The sequence below is a fragment of the Gambusia affinis genome, linkage group LG16, assembly GCF_019740435.1.
Source record: "Gambusia affinis linkage group LG16, SWU_Gaff_1.0, whole genome shotgun sequence".
Classification (NCBI taxonomy): Eukaryota; Metazoa; Chordata; class Actinopteri; order Cyprinodontiformes; family Poeciliidae; genus Gambusia; species Gambusia affinis.
In genome coordinates, this window is record NC_057883.1 from 9,917,276 (window position 1) to 9,932,106 (window position 14,831).

Consider the following 14,831-nt stretch of genomic DNA (forward strand, 5'->3'; position numbering starts at 1 on the left):
GCTTAAAAAAGTGACATGAGAAAAGAAGACTTGCAAAAGTTAAATGTTATAATTTGTAGAACATTGGAAAGAAATTGGTCCATTTATTTGTAGTAACTAGAAGACTTTCTATTTTTTTAAAAACAAAAATAAAGCTAAACTGAAATAGTAAGCAATGATTGGCTGTTCAGTTACAACTGAAGCCTCGCCTATTGGCTGAATGTACGAGCGGCCTCTTGATTGGCTGCCCCGGAGCTCTTTGCCCTAGTTACAACTTCCGGCTTCTGTTAGCATGCTAGTGGTAAACAAATTGAAATCTGTAAATTGCTAAGGTGTCCTTGAACTTTATATCAGACGGCTCTGGGTGAGATGAAGGGAAAATACAGACGCACGGAAGGGGAAGTGCGCGCAGTGAAATAAACGCTTACGGTGGGTTAAACATATATTTTTATGTATTAAGTAATTTAGGGCAGTGATAAAACACTCCAAGCTAATAATGCAGGTGTGAGACCACCAATTTTATTCTTGGTGTATGACCATTTCAAGAAAGAAATTTTGCATTACTAGCAGTGACTGTAATTTTTAACATAATTGTTATAGCTCACCTAACTTTTCTTGTATCACTACTAGGTAAGAAAAAAAAAACGTGCAAATATCAAATATGATTTTCTTCCCACTTTTTTTCTGTGGCTTCTATCCACACCTCCTCGTTCTGTCTTCCCAGTCATGTTTGGAATTTTCCAGACGACACGAAAGCTGAGGACATCTCTGAGACTCCTGTCCAGAGCGGGACTCCCACCTGTTGACCTCCAGGTGCAGCTTCTTCTCAGGGTCCGCTGTCCACAAAGTGCGACCTTCTCCCGTGAGCTTCACCTTGGACCAGATGGATCCGCGTCGTCCCCGGCCGCTGCTCCACAGAGGCTGCCTTTCTCCCGGGTAACTGTGGAGGATTTGACCTTTTTCAGGAAGACACTGCCAGGCAGGGTCATCACTGACCCAGACCTGGTACAGTCCAGTAATGAGGACTGGCTGAAGTCTGTGAGAGGTGAATCCTAGAATTGCATATATCATTTTTTATTTAACTTCATTTGCTTAATTTACTGCATGTTTAGATGCTTGTGTTTGAGTCCTGCAGGGTCAAGTGAAGTGTTGCTGAGACCTCAGACAACACAGGAAGTGTCACGAATTCTCAGGTATATTAGTGACTAAATAATGCTTTGAGCTATTGTTCCATATTGTATTTCTTTAAAAATATAACATTTGAACACACTGCACAAATTTGAACTGGAGAGAAGGTTATTTTTTAATATTTAAAAAAAAAAAAATCAGAAAATTGCTGAAAGCCCACCGAGACCTGACTGTTCAGCTACACTGACATGATGGCGAAAAGAGAACATTGATAAGAAAAGCATCCAAGAGGCCTATTGTAACTCTGGAGGAGCTTGAGAGAGCAAGACCAATCTACAGGACAACTATTAGTCATACATCTAGCATATTCTGACTTTGAGAGTGCAGTGGTTGAAAGCAATAAGAAATTTATTACAAGCTGTGTAGTAAATCTAGAAGGTAGATGAAACCACATTTGCAGGCCCATCTTTTGGTCTACAACCAAAAAACAACTGAATATCACCTTAACTGCATCACTCCAATGGCGATAACGTGATTTTGTGGCAAGGCTTTTTTTCAGGAGGAGTTATAGAAACTGTTTTCTTAATGGGAAGATGAATGGAGATGCAGAAGGATGACCACAAGAGGCAGAATAAAAATCCACAACACACCTTTAATTTTTTTTTTTGTTTTTTTTTTTTAAACCCAACAAATACTTTGTCTTTAAAGTTATGTACTATTTTGTTGGTGTGTCAATATGTGACAAAATGGGATAGAAACTCAAGGACTGTGGATATTTATTCAAGGCCCTGAAAACGTATTGTCATTTTTCACGGGGACTTTTGTTTTCCTTCTTTAGTTACTGTCAAAGTCGCAACCTGGCAGTGAACCCTCAAGGAGGTAATACTGGTCTAGTCGGTGGCAGCGTGCCTGTGTATGACGAGATCATCCTCTCCACCTCTCTCATGAACAACATAATTTCCTTTGATAAAATCTCTGGTAAGGTTCAACCTAAACCAGCCTCGGCTTTAAGGAAAGTCGCTTGAACAATGCCTCTTTAGATTCTCCTCCCCAGGTATTCTGACCTGTCAGGCAGGTTGTGTGTTGGAGAACTTGTCCCTCTACCTGGAGGAGAGAGACTACATCATGCCACTGGATCTTGGAGCAAAGGGCAGCTGCCAGATCGGGGGCAATGTGGCAACCAACGCAGGCGGCCTGCGGCTGCTCCGATACGGCTCCCTGCACGGGACTGTGCTAGGCCTTGAAGTTGTGAGTGGATATTTTGAGCCCACAACATACACACTCAGGCTCACTGTGTTTATTTTAGCAAGAAAGAAAATCCCGTTGGTGGTTAACATCCGTCCAGCAGCTTCTGCCCCTCTGCGTTAAATAAAATGCAATAATATATATATATATATATATATAAAGAAACAGAGCGGTGGTTCCCAATGAACAGTTGATAGCAGTTGTAAAATTAAACACAGCTAAATAGTACAACAGTAACGGGTAAAACCAAATATTATAAAACATGGCAAAATTACCCACGAAGCATTGCATGTTACTCCATTTTTCTAATGCATGTTAAAATGGAATACTAGTAAATTAAACACAGGAGAAGGGGAGGAGCTGACTGTTACTGGTTGCCATGGTAACCACCAACCGTCAAGCGTAACATAGAGAGGTCAGGAGAAAAACAAACGTTTTGCCTCAACAAAATGAACGTGAAAAAAATAAACTAATTTTGACAAGCTTCACAAGTATAATATTGTTCAAATAAAACCCAGTTACTTTTCCATCTGACACCGTTTGTTTTTGTGAGGATTGTGCAGTATTTGACCCAAAGCTCAAATTGTTAATGCGTGTCTTGTTTAGGTGCTGGCAGATGGACAGGTGCTGGACTGTTTGTCCACGCTGCGGAAGGATAACACAGGATATGACCTCAAGCAGCTGTTCATTGGTTCAGAGGGAACGCTGGGCGTCATCACTGCCGTCTCCATCCTTTGCCCTCGAAAGCCAAAATCCGTTAATGTCGTTTTCCTGGGTAGGAGTTTCTCCGCGTTCGTCCCCTGGGTGTAAAAACGACAGCGGTTCGGCAGAGCAGTGAGTGTTTCTGCTTTCCGTTGTAGGCTGTGAAACTTTTGACCAGCTGCTGAAAAGCTTTCAGCTCTGCAAAGGCATGCTGGGAGAAATCCTGTCAGCCTTCGAGTTCCTGGATAGTGAGTGTATGAGGCTGCTGAACACACACCTGAAGCTGGCCAATCCTATCTCTGGTATGCACACACATGCCAGTAGTTTATAAAAACACATAACTCGTGCAACCTTTTTACATTCTTTCATGTTACAACCACTAGCTTCAGTGTATTTTATTGGGAATTTATGTGGCGTTCCAACAGAAGGTAATGGATGTCTTCCAGTTACCATGAACCTCTTGGCTACTTTTACTAGGAATTTAAGTCCTAGCCCTGAACAGAGTGGGTTGCTCTGGATTTTTTGGGGGGGAAAAATCAAGAAACAGGGTTGAACAGGTATGACAACAGATTTTGCCTTCATTAATTGTCCCTGCAATTATTGTGATAAACGATAATATTGTTATTTTGAGACTGTATTCAAGTAATATGTTGATAATAACGGAACAATGCAATTTCTCCCTCTTAAAGATGAATAAACCTTAATTTTGTAAAGAGCACTCAGCACTGGAAGATATTTAGAATATCTAAAATAAACTCAGCAGTACATAAATAAAATTAATTATCATGTCTCTGTAAACAAAATTGGTCAGAATTGAAAATTATTGAGTTCATTTCAATTGCACATCTCCACAGGCTTACATTTACACAGTTTTTTTATTTTTATTTTTATGTGTAAAATTGTACTATTTCAATCATTTTGTTTCCACTTCCCATGTATGTACTACTACTTTGCGTTGAGGCATGATGAGATATAATTCCAGTCACGTTTATTGAAGCCGGTGGTTGTAATAAGACAAAATGTGATGAAGGTTCTAGTGGTATGAATTCTTTTACAGGATATATGTTTTCTGTTGTGCAGATTGCCCCTTTTACATTCTCATCGAAACATCTGGATCTGACTCGGGCCACGACTCACAGAAGCTCCACAACTTTTTAGAGGAAGCAATGATGTCGTTATTAGTTACAGACGGTACTGTAGCAACCGAGGAATCAAAAATAAAGGCAAGGGGATGTTCTTCACATTTATGGGTTCACCTATTCAACCAAATGTGACATAAAATAATAAGGATGAACAATTTAAAAAAAAAAATCCAGACTCGTATATCTTTGCATCGTAAGAGCGGTTCTTGTGTCTCTGGACTATTAAAAGCACATCAGACGCCTACAGTCCTGCAGTGGGTGACTCGTGTTTTCATTCTAACAAACTCAGACTTTGTGGTCTATTCTGAGTCACTGAGTAGAGAGTCACAGCAAGCCCTGAAAAATGTCTCAAAACCACTGCAATACACCACTCAAAACTTTAAATGAGTGACGTAATCAACGCTGATCAAAGATCATCTGATCACAGCGCCGGAATCAGCTGAAAAACTTTTGCTTCAGGTGATTATGTTGATGTTTCTTCAAAATGAAACCGCTGCAGACGGTCCTTTTGAACTGAAGTCAACCCATCTCTGGCTTTTTGATGGGAAACTCAGCATTTGAACTTTTTCCAGGCACTAAACTTTCAAATCTCTGCTTTTGAAAGTGCTAAAAGCTAAGATAACATGCTGAAGATGAAAACAAGCAAAGTTTTTTTTTTCTGTTTGTTTTTTTTAATCTCAACTAGCATGTATTCTTATAAAACACACAGCATTTTCTCTGCTCCCACTGTAAATAGTTATCAACCTCATGGGAGCTTCTTGTTTTGGACAATCATTTATATTGTCTGGATAAGTATGAGAAAATATTTATATCCTAACTTTATTCCCTATCCCATATTGTGTGTCAATTCATCCCTTTCTTACTTCTTCCCTGCTTTTTTTCATCCTCCTTTCCAAATGCCATCCTTCCCTCCTTCATGTCTCGTCTTTCTTCCAGGTTTCATATTTAAAGCCCGAACACTGCAGACACGTCTGCCATAAATTCACAGTGAATGTATTTCATATTTTAAAATGAATGAAAATTCTAGAGAATTATGGATCTAATATTCTTGGGAACCATTTTTTTCTTTTTTATATTAATGAAAATAAAGCCGCGTTTCCTCCTGCTGCTGCTTTAGAGCATCGGTTTTGAGAGCTGAATGACGTATTCAGACTTTCCATTTCCGCCGCTCCAGACGCTGTGGTCATTGCGTGAACGTGTCACCGAGGCGCTGACTCACGACGGCTTCACCTACAAGTACGACATCTCCCTCCCGGTGGAGCGGATCTACCAGCTGGTGACGGACATGAGGCAGCATCTGGGAAAGCGAGCCAGGAGCGTGGTGGGATACGGACACGTAGGTAAGACCGCAGGATGGGAGGATGAGTCAGGAGGTTTTTCGTCCTATTCTCACCCTTCCTCTCACTTCCCGTTGTAGGTGACGGCAACCTCCACCTTAACATCACCTCTTCTGCAAAGGATCCCGCCCTGCTGGCGTCCATTGAGCCGTTCATCTACGAATGGACGGCCAAGTTTCATGGCAGCATCAGTGCAGAACATGGACTGGGCCTTAAAAAGAGGAATTACATCTATTACAGTAAATCAAGGCCAACTGTGGCCGTCATGGGTAAAATGAAGACGTTGCTGGACCCCAAAGGTATCCTGAACCCGTATAAGACTTTACCAGATGATCTAAAGTGATTTTAAATAGAAATATTCCAAAAGCCATCCTTTACAGCGTATCTGCCACATTGTCTGCAATCTTCTTTGTACGTTTGTAGTTCAGAGCTGCCACTTTTGCACTAAAACAACAATGAGATCTTTTTGGTAAAGTTGCAGTCTAACATTCACTTTGACTTGCTTTGGTGTAGCTTTAAAAAGGACAGGGCAGACCTTTCAGTGTGGCTCAGAAAAAAAAAAAGAAAAGAAACTGTTAATTATGCATGTTAATGTAACCTTTTGGCTTCCACTAGAGGGCCATCATGATGGACCAGAGTAGAGAAATTGGCATTGGATAATGTCTCATAGGTGTGTATTGGCTTCAGATTGAAATTGAATGAGAGTGAGCAAAGCTTAGACACTAAACTTGTGATAATCACTTAATCGTCAAGCAAGAATGCAGTAAATGTTTTATTACATATTAAAAAAAAGACAAAGCGGTATTTTTCTTCAAAGCATAGCCACCACTAGTGAGCTCATTTCTTTGTACACCTAGGCAATGTTTTAGTTTTGAACCAGTAATATAAATAAGTGTCCAATGAATGTGGGGTGTTTTCTTTTCCCTCCAGTTATTTAGTCGGCTTCTGCTCCGTCGCATTACTGAGGACGAGAGACTCAAATAAAAAATCAACTGCTGTCGTCTGAATGACAGAAAAAGGAAAAAGTAGCTCAACACCAGCAGATCCTGTCTATTCCTTTCAGCTCGAGTTTCACACATTTAATTAAGTATGCAGGGCAGAGAGAGTGGGTTTCATTGTCTTAATGTGAGATATTAGATCTGACTAAATTCACTTGCCTATAGTTTAGGTCTGAAGCATCGACATTTAAAATGTTATTTTGGGGCTTTTAACGGTTTTTGGATTTGACAACTTCATTGTATGGCAGAAAAGAAAAAAAAGTCTGGAGCACCAATTTGGCTTTAGTTTTCTGCAATCAACACATGGTTAAAGGTTTTCACACAGGTTCAGATATAAATATACAAGATATGTAATTGTTATCACACTATCAATATGTCCTGTGCCTTCTTTGAGAGGTAATTCAGGCACATTGTGCCTGTAATATGTTTAATGCAGCATACAAAGTTTTTAAACATGGAAAGGTGGTCAAGACATTAAAAACCTACAACTAAAATATCTAACTTAATACAGCAGGCATTAGCTAGAAGCTTTATTTTAAAAAAATAAAACCTTACATGGAAATTTCTTTCAGGAAACTAAATTATGCACTTAATCTTTAGTTTGTTTGTTATGAACTCTTTTATTCATTCATCACAAGTCCCTGTAGTGACACTGACCAATATTATAAATTGCTTTTTTTTTTTTTACTCAACATATACGTCCTAATGTTTGTGAAAAACGTTTTTTGTTTATTTTTAGATAATTACACTTTCACAAATTTCCTAAATTCGTATACCAAGTTAAAGCAGAAATTAAAAGTTGCACATTTGACTGCCCTTCTTGTGAAAAACATTTGAGCTTATTTAAATTGGTTGAGTTCCTGTGTGGACCTGGATTTTAAGCATCATTGGAAAATGTTTGACATAATTAAGGAGCTAACTGTTAGCCTGCTTCATCCAATCTAAAACCAGTCTTGGTCTGTGTTTGGTTTCACTGACCAGTTGAAACGCCCAGTAAACAAACTAGAAACTATAAAATGCTAGGGAAAATCTGTATGTATCCATTTGAATCATGTTCCTGGTAAAAGGTTCTATAAGTTTAAACTTCTGCACCTAATTCTTGTTTTTAATGATCAGTGAAGTATGTTCATTCCATCACAGGACAATTAAAACAGTTAAAAGCCCCAAATGAATATAATATTCTTCCCAATTGAGAATGTAATTCAAACTTCAAACAGCATATTGTTCTCCTCTCTTTATATTCACCCACATCCCGTTTCATCCCATTTCTCAATATCAAAAAGTTAAACGTTCTGCATTTCTCAACAAATTATTTCCTACTTGGTAGTGACAATAGTTACAGTCCAATAGCGTTAATGCCTATATATGTTCACAATCGCTTGCACACATAATCATCGTATAACAGTCTTACATAAGTCCTCAGTAGTGTGGTAACAGTGGAGGTTCAATACATAAATATCATTTTTAAAATGGACTAAAAGGTTTTGATTCCATTGGCTCTTTTCCTTTAGCAAGTGAACATGTTGAGTATTTGTTGGCTTGTTCGGATCACGCCGAGTGAGTGAAGTAAAATCTGATTGTCTCTCAGCAGAATGCCACAAAATCATGCCAAAAGAAATGCTTGGCTGGAGATCAGATATTGGACTCAGCACGTAGTGTTTGGTGTGTGTGTGTGTGTAGAAAGGCCAGACCCAGAGCCGTGTAAACTGTGCATTGAAGCGGTATGATTGGGTACTATAATATGCCAACCCTTCACACTCTGTAACAGTCCGCGGCGGTAGCTCGCACGGCTACGGTTTGTTCAAATGCGACAGCTCCAAATGTCTTCAAGTCAAACAGAGGGATGTTGGTGGAAGGCAACAACAGAGAAAGGAAGAGCAAGAGAAGGATAGAAGCTTTCCTGTACATCTCCATCCTTCAGATTGCCTCTTGTTTCAACAAAATCCAAGCTCATGTCGAAGTCAAGCCTCTGACATCACGCAGGCGCCTCCGTCTCATGACTCCTTGCCCTTCTCCAGGGAGCTGTGGATCTTATCAAGGGTCTTCTTGATGCGCAGCGCTGTGAGTCTGGCAGAGGGGTTCTGGTACCAACACTCCTTCATCAGTTTAACCAGAGCAGAGAGTGTCTGAGGGAGACAACGTGTGTTAGAGGAAACTCCACAATCAATGTCTTCACTACAGTCTTCAGACAAAAACAATTCTATGGATGATTGCATCAGAAAACTGTTTAGTTTTAAGAAGCCAAGGCTCATTAGCCGATATGGCAAAACCTCTGGACATCTAATAGTGCAAACCTGACACTAGTGTTAGGGTTGCGGTTGCAAAGTCAGTGAAGCAACTTAAGAAAAACTAAACATAGAGCACTTAAACCAGAACTAAGTCATTGTAGTTTTGTGTTGTCTTACTAAAGTTATTTCCTTAGATGCTCTTATAGCAATTTATTTTCTAATTTGTGTGTTTGTAACAAATGTGAGTAAAAAAAAAAAAAAAGGCAGGAAGAAAAAAGTTTTTTTTTCCCCTTACCGGATCTGAAAACCAGCGATTAGGAATGAAAGGCCTCTGCTGCTCCACACACGCCACTTTCCTCATGTCCTCGAAGCTGGGGTCGTTTGGAACCTGGTCGTAAAAGGGAGGTCTGTACTCTTCGACGATACCTGCAGTCAACAGAAGAAAAAAAGAAAAAAAAAAAAAGAGCGAAATTACAAAAACTATTCTAGTCCACACAGAAACTGGAACGATTGCGTCACCATGGCACCCGAGTTTCGCACATGGCGCTCACCGTTGCTGTACGTGCGCCTCGCTATCTCCCACAGCACCAGTCCGAAGGCCCATATGTCAACCCTCTTGTAGGCGTCGAAGCAGTCGGTCTGAATGGTTTCATCCAGCACTTCAGGTGCCATGTAGCGTTTGGTGCCAACTTTGGGATTGTTGCCCACATCCAGCAGGTTGTCAGCCTGAGTGTGTGTCACAGCCAGCCCTGCAAATCACAAACAGAATCACAGCAAAATAGAAAGAAAAGGAAAGCTATGTTAATTACACACAGTCTACAAACCTGCAAGGTTTGATAAGGGCAGAATCTGTTATATATATATATATATATATATATAAAAAAATAAAATTAATGATGGGAGATGAAGCAGTGGAATAAAAACTAACCGAGGTCTGCAATGCAGCAGCGCAGCTCCTTGGTCACCAGGATGTTTTTGCTCTTCAGGTCTCGGTGTGCAATGGCCGGTTTTCCCTCGGTGCCAAAGATCTCAGTGTGCAGGTGAACCAGGCCGTTGGCGATGGACGCCGCCATCGCCAGGCCCTCCGACGTCTCCACCGCAACTCGCTGCAGGTAGTCGTACAGCGAGCCGTTTTCATGGTACTGAGTGATGAGCCACAGCTGAGTGCTGGAGTTTCGAGAAGTCATGTCGGAAGCCATGAATCCTGGGAGAAACGAGCAAACCAAACTAAAAACTATGAACACTTGATTCTTTCCTCCATCTATTTTGGTTCGGTAGTTCAAGTTTAACTCACCAAGAATGTTTTCATGCCTTAGCATCACAGTGTTGTAGATCTCAGTCTCCCTGAACCAAGACTTTTCGTCTCTGGAGGAAAAGATTTTCACGGCAACGTTCTCCCCTTGCCACTGACCGCGCCACACCTCTCCATATCGCCCCTTACCTGAAACACAAAGAGTATTTTTTCTGTTCAGGAACTATAACAGAAACTATAACTATAACATACTCGGAAAATGGCTGAACGGAAAAAGTGGAAAAGCAACCAATATTCAATTTATTAGGTACGGCAATTTGTTTCCATCAGGGGGGTTTTTATGCGTATTTTGAAGACTTGTGTTAGAAAAGGTTTTAATTTGAGGGAAACAGCCAAATTTAAAAAACACACACACAAAACGTTTCTACACTCGAAGTGATTATTGTTTTGTCCAAAAACAATTTTGATATCTATATGTAGCTATGCAATGCTTTTTGTCACTACGGTGAAAAAGTCACATGCATTCATCTGCTTGATGCGTGACGGCACGATATGGATTCTCTGTTTCACTTGTTAAATACTAGACTGAATAATAATAAAACACATACATAAATGTCATTTTTACTTTTAAAAAATGACGAGCAAAATTAGGTACGATGGATTTTTTTTTTTATTGCTTTTGTCAAAATGACGGACAACAAAAAGTCTTGCGATATGCTTTCATTCACTGCCTCGGACATCACGCCTTATTGGAGGCACAAAACTAAAAAAAGTCTACCTATTGTGCATATCCTGGTTGAGTTGCTTCAAACTAGTAGAGGAAAACACGGCTAATCAGAGAAGTCAAAGTCTGCTTACCAACACACTCCGCCAGGCTAATCTGCCTGGCTACCGTTCTCTGGACGAGGAAGGGAAGACCTGAACCACTGCCTGAAGTGCACGAGTGATCCAAAAGATCCTGCAGGAGAAAAGACGAGCAGATGCCCAAACTGAATCCTGTCCAAGTTCACTATGACTTTTTTTTTTTTTTTTACTAATCTGTACAACTCTTACAGCTAAAGTGCTGTCTCCGACATTGGAGGTGATGAGACCATCTCCCTGCTCAGTGTCGAACTCTTGCAGTCTCTGCAGGCGGCCACGGTGGAGCCTCCTGCAGGCCAGGACCGACACCACAGACAGCAGGACCAGAACCACCACTGGGGCGAGCACAAAGAGAGCCAACGTCTCCACCCGGTACCGAACCGGTTCCCCTTCAGGCGCTGTGGGAAAACAGAGAAAGAAAGGAGAGGATGCTTATGGGTAAGGCACTCGTTCTGATTTACTGTCCGACGCCTTTCTGTCGGACCTGATATAAGAAGCGACATCAGGAAGCTCCTGGTGGTGTTTCCGTTGCACATGTGCTTGGAGCAGCAGTGGACGGCCTGATGGAAGGACGGCGCCGTGAAGCATTGCAGTCGCTCTTTAAAACAGCCATGCTCCAGCAACACCTCACCGCCGCTCACTTTAATCGAGGAGAAGCACCGGGTGCCTCGACACTCTGGGGTCTGAGGACATTTGGAGCCTTCGCAAAGACACATCAGGTGTCCTTCTGTAAAAGGACATGAGGTTAGAAAAACACAAAGAAAGGACTGAAATCATCTGAGGGAAAAACCTCTTCAGAAATAAATATTTTTATGTTTTACTACACCTAAGCAGGAGTCATCACATCTTCACCTGACATTACAGGAAATGTGTCTTGTAAACATCTTGCAGTTTTCACATTTTGTCACATTTTTTTCCCCCCACAAATTTTATTGGGAAAATATATAATAGACAATTGAATCACAGCATTTGATTTAAACTATCAAATATCATTGTAGGCCTGGCTGACTGGTTAGGTTGATCACAACTCTGTGAGATGTCCAGTTATTTGGGATATCAACTCTTGAGATACTTTTCAGAATTGTACTTGTGAAAAAAATCTGGAACAGTTTTGTTTTTTTTCCCCGCTTAATAATTAGGAGCCACTTTGTGTTGCTCCATGACATAAAATTTCACTAAACAGGACAAAATGTTAAAACCTTCAGTTTGTAATTGACGGCAACATTTGCACACTAATGCATAAAAACCTTCACTGAAGATAAAGAAGATGCAAAAGAGTACCTGAGTCCTCAGCTGATGCCTGTAGAGCCTGCAAGAGGAGCAGCAGAAGGACGAGGAAACTGCCAAGATCCATGTTACCCTATGCTAACAACACAGATGAAAAGATGCCAGAGATGGAGAGAGGTCAATGAGGACAGAAGCAATGTGCATAATCTCATTTACCGCCCTCTGTTTTCTGATGATCACGGATTCAGACCGAAAGAAAAGGACAGTTTAGAATTTTAGTGAACTTTCAGAGGCTCAGAGAAAAATCTCTATTTGATTAGACTAAGGGTAACATGAGGTCTGGCAGCCAAGAGCTGAATAGCCTAAGATGTGAACGGTCCATTTAAGCATCAAACGACTCGAATTATTACAGAAGAAAATCTAAATATATGTTTGTCCTCTTTAAAATGAGCTAAAGATGTGAAGCGTCATGTTTTTAGATTTTGATTTAGAAATTGTGGGACAGACAAATGGGATGCAGCAAATTCAGGACAGATGAGGACTATGAGAGTTACAGCCACACACAAAAAAACACATAATCACATAAACTTAGAAAGGTGTGCTAAAGTTCTGCAATAAGTTATTTAAGTATCATCTTGGTACATAAAAAAAATAATCCCTGCTAAATTTGAAACAGATTCTGGATGCTTCCTGCCCAGAGTCAGCAAGTTTATTTCAATTTTCATTTTACTACCTCAACCTACAATAACCCAGCTTCACGTACAGGACTCTTTCACATTTTCTGAGCAAACACTGAACGGTCAGGAAAACCTTTGCTACCTTAATAGTGGGGATTGTAGCAAAATCCTAACTAACAACCTAAAAAGAAACAAACAAAAAAAACATTACACAAACGTAAATAACTTCTGTCTGATTGAACACAAAACTAATTGGCTCTTTACAAATCAAATACTCTTTTATAGAATGTTTTTAGGTACCAATGGGCATAAATAAATAGAAATAATCAACTAATGTGATGCATAAGCACATGCTTGATTAACCATACATGTCTTAATTTCAGGATTTAACCAAGTTTCATTCAACCAAGCATTTAAGCTTAAATATTTTCTTTTTAAATTTTTACTTTAGCTCTCAACAAATATATTCTCAAGTAACAACACCCTTTTGCTAATTAAAGGGTCAATTACAAATCAATTAACAAACATGTATTCTAATAATTATGTATTGTACATTCCAGTGCAATAAATGGAAACATTTTGAAATCAAGCTATGTTCAAGAGGTTCAAATTTTCAGCTTTTAGAAGTAATATTTCTTAACTTTTAACCAATACATTTGATAGTGGCACAATTTTAAAGTTCCCTTCCCATTCATTGTTTTTGGTACAGAAACTAGTTTAAAATGTTTGTAACTTACATACTTCCAGGCTCGGCTAAGCCCTCAGTGTTTACAGAATCTAGCATCGCGCCTGCATCAAATCGTAAAATAAAAATGATTGAAATAGAACAGCTTTACCTCAAAGTATCATATTGATGCAGTTGAGCCGCTGACAAAGAAGCTGCTCGCTGCACAGATTGGTTTTAACCAACTTTAACAGATTCTCCGCAGTCACAGTAGCGCAGAAGACGAAGATTTCCCCTTGGAAGCGAGTAGCTTAAAAATGACAAAACCTTTTCAGACTGATAAAGAAACGCCACCAGGATGTTTTTGACGGTAAAGCTCAGTAAATGGAGGCCTGCTGGTACGCTGGGGCCGTTCACAGACTGGTTTATTGTCCGACCTCAGCCGTCTGAGAGGCGCCAGTCGGACAGGCTGTTAGCCCAGCGAGCTAAGCTATCGCAGGAGCACAGGGCTAACTCTGACAGCCGGGGACAGGAATGGTTAAAAAACAACAACATACCTGGCGGAGGTGCGCCCTCTAACTCATTCTGGGAGCCCAGTGTGTCCACATACGAGGCTCAAATATTCATAGCGACGTTATCTGCAGTGTAAAACAGTCCTAAAGCAGGGGTCCAGCCCACCCACTGGCTGTTTTCGTCTCCAGACGTCACCAAAACATTAACACCGAGAAGCATTGTGGGGCGGCAGAGTCCTCCAACAGCCTCTGAAGACAAACTGGCACTTTACTCAATTAAGACTGAATAGATAGTAGTTGATACATGCTACTTAGCACCATAGAACATCAGCTCAATTAGAAACTATATTTGCTGTGCCTGGGTGTAATGAGTCATACTGTTCTCGTGGATTCGGATCATTTTTGCTCGGCTTAACTAAAAAGAGCCTATTTCTTCTATCCAAAGGCTTAGCATTTGCTAGAAACTCCAACATGCACCGACTTTAGATATTTTGTTAAGAAGCGTACATGCATGCATTTGCAGTGTTTTGCAAAGTCACATGCGACAAGATAACAAACAAGTTCAAATTGAATTGATCAAATTATGTTCACAGTTCACCACCTGAACTGCAATCTGGCATCTGAACGCTGACCACTGTGAGATAGTCACAAAAAGTTCTTCTATGATTGAACTTAGTTTGACATGTCATTATGGATCATATTCTATATTGACACTTTTTTATTTATTTTGAATGTATTATGAACTTTCTGCCTATCTTTATGTCTCTGCTTTTTAATTGACAGAGATAAATAATGTCTGGGGTTGATAAATGACAATAAACAATTTTTAGATTAAACAAAAATGTTATACACACTGAAATCCTTCTCTAGAAGGAGCCC

General features: G+C 40.2%; 2 protein-coding genes across 7 annotated transcripts; one reads left to right on the forward strand and one right to left on the reverse strand.

The window, feature by feature from the left end:
* Positions 1-247: 247 nt before the first annotated feature.
* Positions 248-6,437, forward strand: d2hgdh (D-2-hydroxyglutarate dehydrogenase). Its single transcript, XM_044141836.1, has 10 exons — positions 248-408; positions 704-1,024; positions 1,115-1,172; positions 1,946-2,085; positions 2,162-2,355; positions 2,959-3,127; positions 3,213-3,356; positions 4,135-4,277; positions 5,371-5,536; positions 5,614-6,437. The coding sequence occupies exons 2-10, from the start codon at positions 706-708 to the stop codon at positions 5,874-5,876; spliced, it is 1,596 nt and encodes a 531-aa protein (XP_043997771.1). The 5' UTR covers positions 248-408; positions 704-705; the 3' UTR covers positions 5,877-6,437.
* acvr1l (activin A receptor, type 1 like) lies at positions 6,293-14,210 on the reverse strand. Of its 6 annotated transcripts, XM_044141834.1 has the most exons (11): positions 13,998-14,207; positions 13,613-13,750; positions 12,154-12,237; positions 11,357-11,599; positions 11,065-11,270; positions 10,870-10,969; positions 10,054-10,200; positions 9,688-9,963; positions 9,311-9,508; positions 9,055-9,185; positions 6,293-8,657 (listed from the first exon to the last, which is right to left on the reverse strand). In XM_044141834.1, exons 3-11 carry the CDS (start codon positions 12,224-12,226, stop codon positions 8,526-8,528), a joined length of 1,506 nt encoding a protein of 501 aa, XP_043997769.1. In that variant the 5' UTR covers positions 12,227-12,237; positions 13,613-13,750; positions 13,998-14,207; the 3' UTR covers positions 6,293-8,525. The 6 variants fall into 6 exon arrangements, with proteins under 6 accessions (XP_043997769.1, XP_043997766.1, XP_043997770.1 ...); XM_044141831.1 differs by having other exon boundaries at positions 9,688-10,200; positions 13,998-14,210; XM_044141835.1 differs by lacking the exon at positions 13,613-13,750 and having other exon boundaries at positions 12,154-12,232.
* Between the last annotated feature and the right edge of the window lie 621 nt (positions 14,211-14,831).